This window comes from Canis lupus, chromosome 28 (genome assembly GCF_048164855.1).
Source record: "Canis lupus baileyi chromosome 28, mCanLup2.hap1, whole genome shotgun sequence".
In the NCBI taxonomy this organism is placed as follows: domain Eukaryota; kingdom Metazoa; phylum Chordata; class Mammalia; order Carnivora; family Canidae; genus Canis; species Canis lupus.
In genome coordinates, this window is record NC_132865.1 from 6,392,847 (window position 1) to 6,411,667 (window position 18,821).

The window sequence follows — 18,821 nt, forward strand, 5'->3', positions numbered from 1 at the left end:
TCTTTTGAGGCTGTCATTTATTTCCCTTAACCTATCCTCATGCTCTTTTAATTGTTTTTCTTTTTTTCCCTCAGTTTCCCTCTTTGCCATCAACTTGTCTTCTGTGTCACTCACTCGTTCTACCTTATTAACCCTCGTCATTAGGACCTCTAGTTTGGATTGCATCTCATTTAATTGATTTTTAATTTCTGCCTGATTAGATCTAAATTCTGCAGTCCTAAAGTCCCTTGAGTCCTTTATGCTTTTTTCTAGAGCCACCAGTAGCTTTATAATTGTGCTTCTGAATTGGCTTTCTGATATTGAATTGTAATCCAAATTTTGTAACTCTGTGGGAGAGAGGACTGTTTCTGATTCTTTCTTTCGAGGTGAATTTTTCCTTCTAGTCATTTTGCTCAGTGCAGAGTGGCCAAAAACAAGTTGTATTGGGAAAAGGAGAAGAAGAGAGAAGAGAAAAAAAGAAAAGAAAAAGAAAAAAAAAAAAGAAGAAGAAGAAGAAGAAGGAAAAAAAGAGAAGAAAAAAAAGGGGGGGTGAGAAGCAAACAGAAAACAAAAAACACGGAGGAGTATCCTCTGATTCTATATACTGTAAATCCCTCGACTTCCCCTGGAACTTTGCAGTGCTGCTTGGTCAATAACTTGCTTTTCCCCTGTCCTTCTATCTAGCTGGTCTTCTGGGGGAGGGGCCTGCTGTGCTGATTCTCAGGTGTGAGCACCTGGGGGAGCTGCTCCGCCCCCTGCCTGGTGCAGGGCTTAGTGGGAGCTGTTTATTCTGTTTATCCTGTGAGGCCACTGTAAGGCTCAGTAGGGGTTGTTTATCTTGCAAGGCACTAGGAGGAACAACAACAGTGGCGACGGCCAGTTCTCCAGCCCGGGAGTCAGCTCCTGCAGTAAGTACGGCAGCTCCCAGTCCACAGGGGCCTGGATGCTCCGGGGGCGGGGCGCTGACCTGCACAGCTCAGGCCGCCTTTCCATCCAGGAAGGTTGGTGAAGCTCCTGCTTCTCTGGGACGGAGCCCTCCCTCCTGTCCTGGGGGCTCTCGCTGCACGGCCTTAGCCCAGCTCCTTGCGGGGTCCCTCCCCCTTGGATGCCTTTTGTTTCTTTATTACCCCCCACCACCATCTTCCTACCTTGATAGAAGTGCGAACTCTTCTCACTGTGGCATTCCAGCTGTTCTCTCTTTAAATCTCAGGCCGAATTCATAGGTTTTCAGGATGATTTGAAAGTTATCTAGGTTAAGTTGGTGGGGACAGGTGACTTGGGGACCCTACTCTTCCACCATCTTGCCCCCTCCCCCAAAATCAACATTTTTGTATGTTTTTCCACATACTCATTGGTGGGTCTATGTAGATTCCAAGTCCTAGACATCTGACTTCTAAACAGTTTTAGAATACAACCTGTTGTGGGGGAATAGAGTAAATGCATGTCTCTCCCTGTCTTCTCCCTCCTTGTTTCCTTCTTTCCATATTTGTTCATTTGTAAGTTCAGCAAGCATTTGTTGAACATCTGTTATATTCCTATAATTATTCTAAATACTTGGAATAAAGAGATGAGCAAATCAAAGCCCTGCCCCTGTAGTATTTTAGCAAGGAGAACATTGTAAATCTTTTGTTGACAAATCATCCCTTTTCTGGGTCATTAGACTCAACTGATAGTTTCTTTTAGTGATAATAGAAGCATTTGTAATTACTGCTTTTTGCAAACTTCTGTGCAAGCTGAAATGAATTCTAGGAATAGTATGTGTTTAAGGAAATGACCGTGAGCTTCTAAGGAGGTCATATAAGGAAAGTGGCAGAATTTGGAATCAGTAATAAACATCTAAGTAACTCCTATGTCATGAGTACCTACCAAGTGATGATTTAGCTTAGATACTTAGTAGCTGTCAACTTTTTAAAAAAATTTTCAGTTAACAATTTAATTCCACTAACTTATATCTACCATGTCCCAAATGTTGTTCAGGAACTGCAGATTTAGAAATAAACACAAACCAGTTCCTATTCTCAAGGAGGTCCCAAGTCTAATAAGGGAAAGTAACAAGTAAGTAAGTGTAGTATAAAGTGCTGGGGCTGCTGCTGCCGCCGCTGACAGCTAATACTTGCATTGTGCTTAGTGTGTTCGAAGCATTTTTCTAAGTGCTGTCCATGTATCAATTCATTTTGTCCTCAAAACAAAATGGTTCCAATTTAATGGATGAGGAAACTAAGGCTTAGAGAGGTTAAATAACTTAATGCAGGTCACACAGCTAGTGATGTTAAAAGTTCACAGAGTCATGTAAAGGGTGGTATGGAAACTGTGATGAAGGATCCAATACCTACTTCAGTGTTGGAGGCCCAGTGAAAGTATGCCAGAAGAGTGACACTTGAATTTAAGTTGCTATTCTAGTAAATAAAAAGATGAAGTAATCATTATGGTTTTCTGGAGTGGCCACAAAAAACTCTGTCTTCTTTTCTTATTTATTTTATTTCATTTTATTTTATTTTATTTTATTTTATTTTATTTTATTTTATTTTATTTTTATTTTATTATTATTTTATTATTTTATTTTTAAGATTTTATTTTATTTTTAAGATTTTATTTATTTATTCATGAGAGACACAGAGAGAGAGAGAGAGGCAGAGACAGAGGGAGGGAGAAGCAGGCTTCATGCAGGGAGCCGGACATGGGACTCAATCCCGGGTCTCCAGGATCACGACCTGGACTGAAGGCGGCGCTAAACTGCTGCGCCACTGGGGCTGCCTTTTGTCTTCTTTTCAAATAGTATTTCTTCAGAAAATGAAACTCACATTAATTTTTATTTCTGTCCATAGTGGAATAGATGATACTCTTTCTGTGTGGAAGAAATGGAATTTTTTGTCTTCTGACTTCAAGCATAATCTGAACTATAATCTGATTTTATTTTTAGGTTGACAATACTTCACAAAGAATTTGTTGTAGCTTTAAAATGATTTGATTTAGATGAACCCATTACAGATGCCGACAGGCTGCTTTCAGGCTATTTCATTATTTGTTGGTTTCACTGAGTGAAGAGAACTCTGTTCTATGTCACCTACTTAATTTCCTCAGCATGGCACAGTCTAACCATTTTAAGTGACAAAATAATGTCCATGTGTCTAGCAGTTGTAATTCTTTCTTTCACTTGTGTGATTTCCAGCATTGAAGATGACTCCAGGGCCAGGCCTTTCCCAAGGCATGTCAGTCAATGAAAAACTAATGCCAGGTGCCCCAGTGAATACCACAACGTGTGTAGCTGACACGGAATCAGAGCAAGCAGATACATGGTAAAACTTCACTGTTAACAATTCATTGTTATTCTGTATGTAAATGGTATATTCAAGATGTAAAGTCAGCGTCTCTCTCGATCAGATCAGCTCTTAGAAGATAAAGCTTGGGGAAAAAAATAAATAAATAAAAAAGATAAAGCATGGGATAATGGGATGCCAGGGAAAATAATATATTAGGTCAAGGATTAGTAAACTTTCTCTACAGGACCAGAGAGTAAATATTTTTAGCTTTGTGAGTCATTGATCTCTGTCACAGCTACTCAGCTTTGCCATTGTAGCATGAACACAGCCATAGGCAACATGTAAATGAATGTGTGGGGCTGTGTTCCAATAAAATTTAATTTACAAAAGCAAGTGGCAGGCCAGATTTGGCCTGTAAGCCATAGTTTGCTAACCCCTGTCTTAATGGTAGAGTTTTTTAGTTGTTCTTTACAAATTTATGTGGAAGACTGTAAAGAATTACACCAGTTTATTTGTGACTGTTTGTAGTAAGTTTGTGACAAGTTTGACACAAGTTTACACAAGTTTGTAGTAAGTTTGTACTATGATGTTGCCTTCTTCTGAATATTATTTATAACTTGGGAATACTTTCTATGTGTCTACCTGGTTATCTAAATAATGAATATTTCATAATGATAGTTTTCTAGTGGTTCTCTATATGAAGAGGTTTTTATTGTTCTTTTTTTTTTTTAAAGAATTTATTTTATTTTTTATTTATTCATGAGAGACAGAGAGAGAGAGAGAGAGAGAGAGGCACAGACACAGGCAGAGGAAGAAGCAGGCTCCATGCAGGGAGCCGGATGTGGGACTCGATCCCGGGACTCCAGGATTAGGCCCTGGGCTGAAGGTGGCGCTAAACCGCGGAGCCACTGGGGCTGCCCTTGGGGGGGGGGGGGGGCGTTTGAGCTAGGGTAGCTCATTTGTATTCCCTGGTATTTTTAAGGAAGTGTATTGTATTTTAAATAATATATAATGAATGATTCATATTGAAAAAATACTTGTGATATCACTATATTAAATCACACTTAAAATTTTAATACATCCTTTTTTTTTTTTTTATAGAGGCCAGGTGTAAGTTTTAAAGGAAACTATTAATGTTTTGAAAGTCACATGTATGACCACTTGTTTTTTGTGAAATAAGAATATTAAAGGCAGTTTATGTAACCATACATTGTGGAACTCTGTGTGTGTATGTGTGTGTGTATTTTAAATATTTTTCTGGTAGTATAGAGTTCTATTCCAGGGACTGCCATCTGGCTGAAATGTAACCACATCAATTCATCTATATTCCTGCCATCTGGTTGGAATATAACCATATCAGTTCATCTGAATCTAAATTCATCTTATTTAGATCTAAATATCTCATTATATATGACGCTAGAATTGTAGGAGGTTGTTTTTTTCTGATTTTTCCTTTTTTAATAAAATTTTTCAGGAAAATAATTCTAAAATTTTAAACAGAGCAAAACTATCACCTAGTTTAATTTATAATAGAATTGATATCAATATGATTGATATTTCATGTCTGTATGGCAGTTTTTTGTTTTGTTTTATTTTAAAGATTTTATTTATTCACGAAAGACAGAGAGAGAGAGAGGCAGAGACACAGGCCGAGGGAGAAGCAGGCTCTCCGTGCAGGGAGCCCGACTTGGGACTCGATCCCGGGTCTCCAGGATCACGCCCTGGGCCGAAGGCAGATGCTCAACCGCTGAGCCACCCAGGGATCCCCTGAATGGCAGTTTTTTATAATAGAGTATGCCAGACATTGTGTGCTACGGGGGATGAAGAAGAGAAAGTTACCATTTTTCTTTAGGGAGCACTAATGTAAAAGGAGCAATTTTCTTGGGATAGTGACATATATTCCCTTAATTATTGTCTAAAAATTATGTTCTAAAGCTTTATCACATTCGTACTATCTAGAGGACTGTGTTTCTAGATAAAAATTGCTAGAAGTTTGATTGTTTCACCTTGCATTCTTTTCTTCTGTTACAGTATGGATTTGAGTGAAAGACCTAAAGAAATTGAAATCTCCAAAGTGGAACAAAAATTCAGAATGCCTTCACAAGAAACATCCACTGTGAAGGACCCGCCCAGGATAAGCTCTGATGATAGTAAAGCAGTATCGAATGCTCTGGTTAGGATGAAAATCCCAACCTGTCAGCTTTCACCGACTAAATCCTCAGGTGTAAATAAAAGTAGAGATCACACTTCCCAGCAGCTGCAGACCAACTCCATCAAAAATTACTTTAAGCCTTCTATCAAAAAAAGGTATATTTTTAAATAACACCTCTCTGTATCTGTGGAAAATACTAATATAGTAGAATGGCACAGAGTGTGTTCTGCTTGAAGATGCTTTTGTGCAAAACTGACCCTTTGACCTCATTCCCTCTCGGAAATGTCCAAGTCTCCTCCTTCACTAAGGTCATGATAGAGTCTCTCTCATCCTTTTTTCTGCTCACCTTAAGCTTACCTGTTGTCTCACTTTGCTGCGCTTTTGGAGAAGAGCTTTCCCACACCTCAGTTCCTTCGCCTTCTCTCACTTCCTCTAGGACCATGCTTCCTCAGTTATTCTCTCATTTTCAAGCACTTTTAATTATTCTAGCCCCTTCTCGATTCAAAAGCTCTATCTTACTTTTACTTTTTTAAAACCTTCCCTGGACTTGGTTCTTTCCTCCAGCTACTGCCTCTTATCTTTCATACTCACAATTAAGCTTCTCAAAAAGGGAGGTTATTGTTATTGCTCCCATTTCCGTATGAAATATTTCTTAACCAGCAATATTTTGTCTCGACGTGATGTCCTTGAAAGTAGCCATTGACACAGTTGCCAGCTCTAGGGGTCTTTTGGTGCTTTTCAGCTCTTGAACCTTTCTTCTCCAAATGGTGTCTTGGTTTTTGTAGCAGTGGCCTCGCCTGGTTGTTTCGCCTCTCTGACTTTCCTCCTTTGAGGACTTCTTTCCTTTTTTCTACTGCTACTTTTTATGTGCTTTTTACTGTACCTTCAGAGTTTTCATGACTGTATTACAGATGATCAGTATTTTTGTCCGACCTTAACCTTTTAAGCTTCACTTCTACACTTCCACAGGAATTTTTTGCTGTTTTCCCAAATTATAGGCCTAAGGCTTTTCTCCTCTATCATTGAATATATGTTTTCTTTGTTAGTAGTTCATTTTGTCAGAATCTTTGACTCTTTCTCCTTTGCTCCTGCAAAACAGCAGTGTGATTATTTTCACTGTTTTATAAATTCCTCCCTTTCCATATTGTATTGCCAGCTCTCTAATTTAAACTCTGACCACCTGACTTACTACAAAAACCTCTTAGTCTGTCCAGTACCCTGGTAATAGATTAGTATTATTAAAGTATCACTTCGACTATTGCAATTTAACAAAAATTTAGTAAACATCTGGGAAGCAGAGATCCGTGTTTTTATGTTCTCTATGGACCTTAGTACAATTTAAATGAATAAAGTACTTATTCAGTACTTAGTGAATGAAACAGTATTATATAGAAAACTCTTAGTCATATATTCACATATTACTTGCAGTATATAGTCTGTACTGTATTCTGGATTTAACTACTCTTATGATCATGAATCTAGCTCTTACTAATCCATCAGGTTTTATTCCCAAGGTAACTTTTCCCTGCCTGCAGGTTCCCTATATTGCAAAGTAAGCTACTCTTTCCTGGCAACAAGTGCTTTGTATTTTTGTATCTTTCTGCCTTTTCCTCTACATTGATTTATTAGCTACTGCTGCCTTAGCAGAGAAGATAGACCTCTCCCTATGGTTTTAGCCATTGGGTTGACAGTCCTACAAAAACATGAGTGTCCATATGAAGTTTGTGCCATTTTCAAATGTCCCATTTTTTAAATTTCCAATGATACTAATTAATAAAATCAAGAATACTGTGAATTAAATGGGGGGACTGAATATTGCCAAACCACAAAATCACTTAGCTGTGTTCATTTTGTTTTTGCTTTCTTCTCTTGTTTTTTAAATCTTAAGGGAAAGAGATGAAGAAAATCAAGAAATTTCTTCAGCCAAATCAGCAAGAATAGAAATGTCTTGTTCTCTTTTAGAACAAACACAATCTTCTACACCCTCAGTATGGGAAAATAAGGAGCAGCATCTATTTCAGAATAAGCCTCTGGAAAAGAAGCCAGATAATTTACTTACAGATAGAGATTTAAAGTCCACTGTGAAAAATCCTGCCAATAAATCTCTTTCTACAGAAAAAAGAAAGGAAATTGATGACTTTGCCATAGAAGATGAAGTATTAGATCAGTTATTCAAGAACACAAAACCAGAGCTAGAAACTGGAGTGAAAGTTCAGAAACAAGAGGAAGATGTCAGTATTAGAAAAAGGCCAAGATTGGATATAGAAACAAATGGCACTTTTGTTGAAGCAACACCGAAAACTAGTGAGATATCTGTAAGTAACATTTTTTAATGAGAAGCATTACAAATAGAAACTTTGAATGTTAAAAAGATATTTATGATGGTATAAGTACAATTTCCTTGAGGAAAAAGTTAATATCTTCAACACCTAATATTAAGTATAAGAATTTGTTGGTTGATAAGGTAAATACTAAAAATAGTGCTTCTTTGACAGTATATAATAAATGGCAAATAAAATTGTTACTCATGATTGTTTTAATAGATTTCCAGGCTATTCTGTTACTATACTATCAAACTTTTGGCCTTGATGGTAAGTAGGATAAACCTTAATAGAGGAAACAGCACAGAAAAATGAAGAAAGTTAGTAAAACAAGCTATCCACTAAATAATTTTTTTCAGGTAAAATAGGTATAACATCACTAGGAATTTTTATTTTCATTTTGACTTTCAATATCCTATCCTGTTTTCCTGAAGGTTGATAATTTGTCTTACTACTTCAGATTATTTCCTATTTTTTGGATAAGTAAGTTGCCTACTGCCTTTAGAATAGTAAGTCATGAAGTGAAATCATGGACCACATGAAGTTAAAAGGTAATAATCTGATATTTTTTATAAGTCCATTAGCTCCACTCTCTTTACTGTTGTGGTTATCCTCTCCTGTAAATGGCTACTACATAAGGACAGGACTAAGTAAAAAGATAAGGATTAAGTGATTGGAAGGTATAGTGATTCAATAGGAATTTGTTGAGAATTTACTGTGTATCAAGCACTATAAATCTATTAACTAATGTTTTGAAAAAGCAAAGTATATGTCCTCTTTAGCAAAAATACCAGCATCTTCATATGAAGGAGGGACTCTTCATCATTTATTTCTTTTGAGTGAATCCTAAAAGCCCTTCTGTAGACCAGCTGCATCAGAATCAGCTAGTGAGCTTTTTTTTTTTTTAAGATTATTTATTCATGAGAGACAGAGAGAGAGAGAGAGAGAGAGGCAGAGACACAGGCAGAGGGAGAAGCAGGCTCCATGCAGGGAGCCTGATGTGGGACTCGATCCCAGGATCACACCCTGGGCTGAAGGTGGCGCTAAACCGCTGAGCCACCCAGGCTGCCCTGGTGAGCTTTTTTATTTATCATTATTATTATTATTATTATTATTATTAATTTATTTATTTACTTATTTATTTATTTTTGTGAGCTTTTTAAAAAATGTGGATACGCAGACCCAAACCCCAAAGACCCTGATGCAATACATCCAGTTATTTTCCCAGAAAAAGTTTCCACGTTTCATGAGCTAAGAATTCCTTTTGCTGTCTTTAAAAATTCTAAACTCAGTAGCATAAAGTAGATGGGGTTATTTTTTTTCTATAGAAGAAACCCAGACGTAGGTAATCAAAGCTGCTCAGAAGTTCTATGGTATTAATTTCTTAGGTGTCTGTTTTTCTCTCTACAAGGTGGTACCTCTAGCCATCACATCAACTTTCCAGGGAGGAAAAACAGAATGGAGAGGGGACAGGACAAAGGCTTTTCCACTTGAGTTCCTCCTCATTTTCTAAGGAGCTCTTTCAGAAACCCCACTTTGTAACTTTGGCTTTCGGCCAGAATTTAATCTTGGGCTGCACCACTCCCCATTCCTCACTTTTAGTCTACAAGAGAGTATGGGAAATGTTAGCTTGGCGCATTGCTGTCCCTAACAAACTGAGTATTAGTTAAGTAAGGAAGAAAGAGTGAATACTGAGATATCTTTTTTTTTTTAAAGATTTTATTTATTTATTCATGAGAGACACAGAGGGAGAGAGAGAAGAGAGGCAGAGACACAGGCAGAGGGAGAAGCAGGCTCCACGCAGGGAGCCTGACATGGGACTTGATCCTGGGTCTCCAGGATTGCACCCTGGGCTGAAGTCGGTGCTAAACCACTGAGCCACCAGGGCTGCCCCAATACTGAGATATCTTTTAGTCAAATTGAGAAATTCAGAGAAAGAGGGGTTCTTTATTATCAAAAATTAGCTGGCACTTTACAGAAAAGATAAATTGAACTAAGTGGTTCATATAACCTATAAGTTACTATTCTATAAGTTTAGCAATTTCCCCTATAGTGGAAGTCCAAGAGATGATTTCTTATGTTTAATAAATTTATGTCTCTTTATAAAGATAGATTTACTCTAGTTGTGTTGCAAATTTACATTGTTACTTTAGCTCAGACTATTCCAAAATCTGTTTTCAGACCACTTAATATTATAAGCACTTAATTTTTAGAAAATTAGACTCTATATTATTTTGGATACACTTTTGAAAATGCTCTTCCCTTGCCATATCCTTCCTCCCCACTGTTTTTATTTCTAGTTTTTTTTTTCTGATGTATTTTTATTTTCTTTCTCTTTTCGTTTTATTACCACCTTTAGTTTTTAATAGCCTTTTTTTTTTCTTTTTCTTAAATTCTATCCCAGATTGGTCCACTGCTCACAGTGGCCATAGCTCTATCTGAAAATTGTTGTGGTTTTAATAATAGACCTCCTTGGTTCCTCCTGTATGGCTGCTCATTTCTGCTGTCTTGACTGCACATTTTCCCAGAGCTCATGGTCACCCAAGCAATCAGGCACTAGATCCCAGAGTGGGAGGACCAGGAAATGAACATTACACACTAGTGATACAGGAACCATTAAAGTCTTTTGTGTATCTAAAAAGACCTTTCTTGTATTTATTTTTTTAATTTAAATTCAATTTGCCGACATATAGTATAATACCCAGTGCTCCTGACATCATGTGACCTCCTTAATGCCTGTCACCAAGTTATCCCATCCTCCCCACCTGCCTCCACTTCAGCAACCCTCAGTTTGGTTCCCAGACTTAAAAGTCTCTCATGGTTTGTCTTCTCTCTGATTTTTTTTCCCCATTCAGTTTCCTCTCCTTCCCTTATGGTCCCTTGCACTATTACTATATTTCACATATGAGTGAGACCATATGATAATTGTCTTTCTCCATTTGACCTAATTTACTCAGCACATACCCTCCAGTTCCATCCATGTTGATGTAATTGGTAGGTATTCATCGTTTCTGTTGGCTGAGTAATATTCCATTGTATGTATAAACCACATCTTTATCCACTCATCTGTCAAAGGACATCTCAGCCTCTTCGACAGTTTGGCTATTGTGGACATTGCTGCTGTGCACATTTAGGTGCAGGTGCTCTTTCATTTCATTACATCTGTATCTTTGGGGTGAATACTCAGTAGTGCAATTGCTAGGTCATAGGGTAGCTCTATTTTAACTTCTTGAGGAACCTCCATACAGTTTTCCAGAGTGGCTGCACCAGCTTGCATTCCCACCAACAATTTAAGAGGTTCCCCTTTCTCCACATCCTCCTCAGCATTTGTTGTTTCCTGTCTTGTTGATGTTACTCATTCTCACCGGCATAAAGTGGTATCTCATTGTGGTTTGATTTGTATTTCCTGGGTGATAGTGATGTGAGCATTTTTTGGGTGCCTGTTGGCCATTTGTAGGTCTTCTTTGGAGAAATGTCTGTTCATTTCTTGACTGGATTATTTGTGTTTTGAGTGTTAAGTTTGGTAAATTCTTATACATCTTGGATATTAGCCCTTTATCTAGTATGTCATTTGCAAGTATCTTCTCCCATTCTCTAGGTTGCCTTTTAGCTTGGTTGACTGTTTCCTTTGCTGTGCAGAAGCTTTTTATCTTGATGAAGTCCCAATAGTTCATTTTTGCTTTCGTTTCTCTTGCCTTTAGAGACATATCTTGCAAGAAGTTATTGCAGCTGAGGTCAGAAAGGTTGCTGCTTGTGTTCTCCTCTAGGATTTTGATGGATTCCTGTTTCACATTTAGGTTTTTCGTCCCTTTTGAGTTTATCTTTGTGTATGGGTTAAAAGAATGGCCCAGTTTCATTCTTTTGCATGTGGCTGTCCAGTTTTCCCACCACTGTTTATTGAAGAGATGGTCTTTTTTCCATTGGATATTCTTTCCTGCTTTGTTGAAGATGAATTGACCATAGAGCTGAATGTCAATTTCTGGGTTCTCTATTCTGTTCCATTGATCTATGTGTCTGTTTTTGTGCCAACACATGCTGTCTTGATGATCACAGCTTTGTTATATAGCTTGAAGTCAGGGGTTGTGATAGCCCCAGCTTTGGTTTTCTTTTTGTTTTTCTTTTTTGAAGGATTTTATCTATTTATTCATGAGAGACAGAAAGAGAGAGGCACAGAGAGAGGCAGAGGGAGAAGCAGGCTCCCCACAGAAGCCTGATCCCAGGACCCCAGGAGCACCCCTGGAGCCAAAGGCAGACGATCAACCACTGAGCCACCCAGGCATCCCAGTTTTCTTTTTCAGCATTCCTCTGGCTCTTTGGGGTCCTTTATGGTTCCATACAAATCTTAGAATTATGTGTTCAGACTCTGTGAAAAATGTCCATGGTATTTTGGTAGGGATTGCATTGAATGTGTAGATTGCCCTGGGTAGCATTAACATTTTCACAATATTTATTCTCCCAATCCATGAGTATGGAATTTTTTTATCTCCTTGTGTCTTCCTCAATTTCTTTCATAAGTGTTCTGTAGTTTCTAGGGACACCTGGGTGGCTCAGCGGTTGAGCCTCTGCCTTCAGCTCAGGGTGTGATCTGGGGATCAGGTCCCTGGAGGGAGTCCTCTGCCTGCGTCTCTGCCTCTCTCTGTGTCTCTCTCATGAATAAATAAATAAAATCTTAAAAAAAAAAAAAAAAGCGTTCTATAGTTTCTAGAGTACAGATCTTTTACCTCTTTGGTTAAGTTTATTCCTAGATATCTTATGGTTTTGGTGCAATTATAAATGGGATCAATTCCTTAATTTCTCTTTCTTCAGACTTATTGAAGACCTTTCATTTAATAGCCAAGGTTTACATACTGTATAATGATATCAGGGAATACAGTCATTATATTTTGCTCTGTGGTTCTGCAGCATAATTTCCCTGTCCTTATTTTACTATTTTGGAATCCATAACATTCTAAAAAAAAAATGCAGTGTAAGGGGCACCTGGGTGGCTCAGCGGTTGAGTATCTGCCTTCAGCTCAGGTCATGATTCTGGGTCTGGGATCAAGTCCCCCTGGAGCCTGCTTCTCCCTCTATGTCTCTGCCTCTTTCTCTCTGTCTCTCATGAATAAATAGAATCTTTTTAAAAAAATACAGTATAAAATATGTTTTAGAAGACTTTTGAAGAGTATGAATAGTGATTTGATCGTGATACATTTTGGGTAAACTAAAAGTTAAATCACTTTATTCTAATACTATACATTTTTAGTAAGAACCTGTTACAGAAGTGTTTTGACTTTCAGTATTAAGATGATTTTTGACAATTTTGTATTTTGAGATAATTGTTGATTCACGTGCAGTTGTGAGAAATTATATAGAGAGATCCAATATACCTTTCATCCTTTATCCTCTAATTGTAACATTTTGTATAACTATAGTATAGTATCACAGCCAGGAAATTGACTTGGATGCAATTCATCAGTCTTACTCAAACAGTGGAGATTATTTTTAATTCTTCCATTTTTATCACTTTAAGAATTTATTGTTGGAAAGTCCTTGTACATACTCATGGATTAAAGGAATTGTGCTTAATTTTTCTTGCTATGAAAGTGATAATTGGAAAAAAATTCTTAATCCTTTCATTTAAAAAACTTTTTGCAATTTTAAGGCAAAAATATGATACTTCTTTTTGACATTAGATTCCTTACGTATATTTCAGAAAGGTAATTTCTAAAATATGTTAACAGTAGAACTGCTCTTTTTCTATTTTGAAATTTAAATATAGATTCTAACACATCTATAAGATTTTCTTTTAAAAAAATTCATTTATTTTATAGAGGGAGAGAGAGAGAGAGTGGGAGCTAAGGGGGAGAAGGAAGTGAGAAAATCCCAAGCATACGCCCTGCTGAGCACAGAGCCCATCTTGAGGCTTGCTCTCAGGACCCTGAGATCACGACCTGAGCGGAAACCAAGAATTGGACACTTAACCAATTGTGCCACCCAGGCACCCCCCTGTAAGATCTTCTACAAGCTGAAGTAGAAAGCTGTTGGCTACATACTCCTGCTAGGCATGTATCCTTATTTATATATAAATATATGACCGCTGTGGCTGAGTCTTGGCCTTAAAATTTCCTAGTCTCCATAAAATGCAAACATGAAGCATTATCTTTATTTACATTCCTCTTCTGAATAGCACCCACAGAGCATCTTTTCATCACCCTATTCCACTTTCCTATTACAAATTAAGGTTTCTTCTTCTCTCCTTCCAAAGCCTAGTAGTGTAATACCTACCACTTACTGGCACCACCATTCTGTTTTCATCAACCCAACAATAAAGTGGCAGCACTAATGTATTGAACCGATTAGGAAACTGACAGTGGGAGGTAGTAAGTAACTGGGCAATGTCACTTAGCTAGGATTGGAATGGGACAAAAACACAGGGCTACTCCGCTCTTTTGGCTGTTCCTTTTGTTAGCTTTCTCAAAGTGTCCTATAATCAGTTATTCTACGTGGTGGGTGTGCTAACATGAAAGGCGGTCGAGAGGGTAAGTTCGATAGGCCTTTAAAAGGGAGACTCTCCAGGACTTGGTGATTGATTGACTCACCCTGAGAAATGGAGAGGAAAGAGTATAGAATAGTTCCCAAACTTAGACTCTGAGTGCCTGAGTAGTTTGTAGCAATGATTCGCCGAGCTAGGAAGTAACTTGCTCAAGAGGATGAGCAAGTTTGAGGGAGTAGAGCAGGATGGGGACGAGCTGTGGGGGAGTAAACTGCTCTGACTGTGATAACTTCCAGTGGGGGATACATATGAAAATAGCGAAAAGGTAACATGGTAGGCTTGGAGTATAAATTTTTAATCTTACTTTTGATAAATGAAAACATTAATTCTCTTTAGTTCCTAGGCAAGCACAAAGTACGTACATTTGTTTTTCTGCCCATTCTTTCCAACTTTCCTATTACAATTTTTCTGAGTTTTTATGACTGCATCATTCAAAATTTGATGTAAAACAGTATGTGCCCCTATTGTATCCCAAGGGACTATAGTTTTTACTGACAGTTTCAGAAATCCATCTGTGTAATATGCTTTTATCTGGAACCTGGTCCGGATATATGAATGTGGAGGAGAGCATGATTGTATACAAAACAATTTCCATTTTATTGCACACAGATATCTTGAGCAATTGAAGTAACCCTCTTTCCTTTTTCCTGGATTAAGGGTGATTTAAAATTAAATACTAAGCATAAAGTTAGATAGAATCCTTTAAAATTGTTTTTGTTTTAGACTGTAACAGTAATACATAATCATGTAGAAATATAAAAAATACAAACATAAAAATTTGTTGATAATCCTATTGACTGGATAACCATAGTAAATATTTTGGTATTTTCTTTTTGAAATCTTATTTTGTAAGCTTAAAATCAACTGTTAATGAAATTCTATAGCTATTTTTTATTCACTTATAATCATTTCTCACACTGTAAAATAACTTATATGAATTTATATTGTTTCCAAATCTTTGCTCTTGTAACTCATACTACAGTATCTTTTTTTCTATATATTTCTATTCTCATCTCCTAGCTTCTCTAGGAAAGTTACTTGTAAGTCTCATAACTGTGTCAAGAACATAAATATGTTTAAAGGTACCATTTTATAATTTCTATGAACAGTATTTTTTATTTCCTTAGCAAGAAAATGAAATTGAGAAGAAATGTGAGCTCAAGAGTGAGTCACTGTGGTCAACTAAAGAAGAACTGTCTGTGAGGAAATTTTTATTTTTATAAAATCTTTTATTTTTATAAAAATCAGACTTAAGGACCAATGTCTCATCAATTTATGTCAGTTTACATTCTTAGTATTAATCATTTCTCTTTCTGTAATTTTGATGTATTTCATGAGATAAAGAATCTTATCTAGCAGCAGGAAGGAATTTCAGGCTGATTTAATCTGCAATTAAAAAATGGCTTTCAGTCAGTAAGGTAGTGTATCCAGAATTAATAATTTTTGGAGGTGTCAAAAATAATAAAATAAAAATTACTAAAAATCCAAGAAAGCAAGAAAGCTTAAGTATAGTAGATGAGAACTTGTAGAACAGATTGTGCAATAATGCTAATTTATGGTTTTAATGAAAAGTAGACAAAACTGAGATTTCTTGCTAAGAAAATATATACAAGAAGATAGATTATTTATTGGGATGATATTAGAATACACTAAATTAAAATGCTGTATGCTTCTATCATATATATTATAAATATCTCTAAAATTGCATATTATTTGAGTAAGTAACTTTCTGGTTTGAAGTAGATATGATCTGATTCCAAATACAAAGTTTAGGTGCCAGAAATAAACCTTTTTTGTACTGTTTTTTTCAGGTATTTGAACTTTTTTTTGTAGATTCCCAAGTGACAGATAATATTCTTTTTCCTTATTTTTTTTGCTTATGTATCCATCTTAACTCCACTTAAGATCAAAGATGAACTTGAGGATGATGGTGATATGCTTCCAAGGAAGGTGTTACTGACTGAATTTAGATCACTGGTGGTTAATAACTCTACCCCCAGAAACGCATCCAGTGTAAATAGTGATTATGATCAACCAAAGAATTTCAAGAAATTCAAAAAGGTATGATATTCCTTTAAAATATCACAAGAGGGCAGTGTTTGAAATGTTTTTACGAATACCGTTGATGCTAAGGAACCAATTCCTATTGAAAACTGGTGTTATTTCTTCTGCTTAAAGCAGTTAAAATTACTGTAGGAAGGACATGAACTGACAGGTATTGAATATGTGAATAAATATATAATGCATATTTGGAAGCAGACTTCACCAAGACTGAATTCTTCAAAGGGTGCTGTTTATCTGGCCTTCCCTACCTTAAGAGGCAGGCTTTGGGTTAAATTGATAGTGTCCTTCTACTTCTAATAGTGATGTGTGTCTACCTGAAGGGGTTCTTTATCTCAGGACTTTATGAAAGAGCTAAACACATTAAATACAATGAAAAGTAAGCACTTTACTGTTACATATATATATATATATAAAAATATAAGTATGCACCCTGAGTATTGTTATCAGACCTGAGTTTCTTCTCTTCTAGGAACTGATGTTTAACTTATCAGTATGTTTAAAAGAATATTTCTGACCTAGTCTGTATTTTTTTGTTGTCTTTTCTGGAATATTTGCTTCTTATTCCATATCTACTACTGACCACTATCTTATGTTTAAGCATTTAATCAGAATACAGTAATTTTGTCAAAGGTGATTTCTGTGGAAGAATGCTTTTTATTAGACTATGATCTGTGTGATTCTCGCTGTACTATGAGGTATTGTAGCTTTTTCTCTCTAATGTGAGCTACTAGTAACACTTGTCAGTTAAATTAATTTTTTACCTACTATGACAGTGTATAAAAGTTTCTAAACTCCATCTCTTAGAGTGGAAGATGGAAATATTTCCCACTTAGATGGCACCCACTTACCCTTTTCCGTCCCACAGGCGTGGCTCATGAATACCATATGGGCCATTCTTATCTGTATGGTTACTTCATGTTCAATATCATGTTACTAAGTCTCATTGTTAAATCAAAATTCAAAAGAAGTACTATTTTTTTTTTTTAATTAATGAAGTTACCAAAGATAAAGCAATAATACTCACTTTTGGCCCCAGGGATGATCAGGAAATACAGAATAGTACAAACTGCTGGAAAGTAGTTTGGAAAAATGTTAAACTTTTAAAAAATATTAATATCTTTGACTAAGGAATTTTTTTTGAGACTGTAAAATTCAAACCAAAATTTATGTGGCAGGATGATTTAACTGGATTGGCTCTAATGAAAGAATGTATTTTCTTTATATACTTGAATCCAATAACATGCTCTTTTGTGTCTTTAAAGTATGTTTAATGATGAAAATTAATTTAAAATTCCCTTTCTGGGGGGGTCTGGGTGGCTTAAATGGTTAGGTGTCTACCTTCTGCTCAGGGTCATGATCCCAGGGTCCTGAGATCAAACCCCTCATTGGGCTCCCTGCTCAGCAGGGAGCCCGCTTCTCCCTCTGCTCCTCCCCCTGCTCATGCTTTCTGTCTCTCAAATAAAAAAATAAATATAAATAAATTCCCTTTCCACTTCATATATTGAAATTTTAAAGGTATGTCCCATAGATATTAAGGTTTTATTATTTCCTAAATAAAATATTAGCAGTGTGCTTCATTTGCATTTTCACAATATTTTTAGCACCTGTTTATTGATAAACAATTAAAATTTTAATTAAAAATATAAACTGTCGTCATCTCTAGCATCTTTTACTAGAGATACATAAATTGGAAACTTTTATTTTTTAAAGATTTTATTTATCCAGGGATCCCTGTGTGGCGCAGTGGTTTGGCGCCTGCCTTTGGCCCAGGGCGTGATCCTAGAGACCTGGGATCGAATCCCACGTCAGGCTCCCGGTACATGGAGCCTGCTTCTCCCTCTGCCTATGTCTCTGCCTCTCTCTCTCTCTCTCTCTCTCTCTCTCTCTCTGTGACTATCATAAATAAATAAAAATGTAAAAAAAATAAAAATAAAAAATAAAAAAAGATTTTATTTATCCATGAGAGACCCAGAGACAGAGGCAGAGGGAGAAGCAGGCTCCCTGTGGGGAGCCTGATACAGGATTCGATCCTAGGACCCCGGGGTCACAAGCTGATCCAAAGCCACCCAGGTGCCTTGATTGGAAAGTTTTAAAGACGTACATTTTCATGAGTTCTAGACAAAGCTTAAACTTTGAAATCTTTAGAAGAGGAACGCCTAGGTGGCTTAGTGGTTGAGCGGCTGCCTTTGGCTCAGGGTGTGATCCCAGAATCCCTGGATCGAGTCCCACATTGGGCTCCCTGCAGGGAGCCTGCTCCTCCCTCTGCCTGGGTCTCTGTCTTGCTCTGTCTCTCATGAATAGATAAATAAAATCTTATAAAAAAAAAGAAACCTTTAGAACAAAATATACTTTATATATTCACCTTAAGTTGCTTCAAATGCTAAATGATGAGCTAAGGCCATTTTTTAATAAAACTTCCAGTTAAAATCTTAATTAAATTCTTGGTACATAAATCCCAGTGACATATCTAAATCTGGGTATAGCAATAGCCAAAAAAATAGGGCAAAAACATG

The 18,821-nt window shown here is 36.7% G+C and overlaps 1 protein-coding gene across 8 annotated transcripts in view; it reads left to right on the plus strand.

Moving 5' to 3' along the window:
- The window catches only part of NBN (nibrin), a 61,460-nt gene that overhangs the window by 31,073 nt on the left and 11,566 nt on the right, over positions 1–18,821 (plus strand). For 7 of the 8 annotated variants that reach the window (XM_072803973.1, XM_072803975.1, XM_072803977.1 and 4 more), the window contains exons 9-13: positions 3,149–3,275; positions 5,271–5,546; positions 7,280–7,706; positions 15,372–15,443; positions 16,150–16,305. In XM_072803973.1, coding sequence (XP_072660074.1) covers positions 3,149–3,275; positions 5,271–5,546; positions 7,280–7,706; positions 15,372–15,443; positions 16,150–16,305 — 1,058 coding nt within the window. The remainder of the gene's footprint in view (positions 1–3,148; positions 3,276–5,270; positions 5,547–7,279; positions 7,707–15,371; positions 15,444–16,149; positions 16,306–18,821) is intronic. The other variant, XM_072803974.1, reaches the window with a different exon arrangement.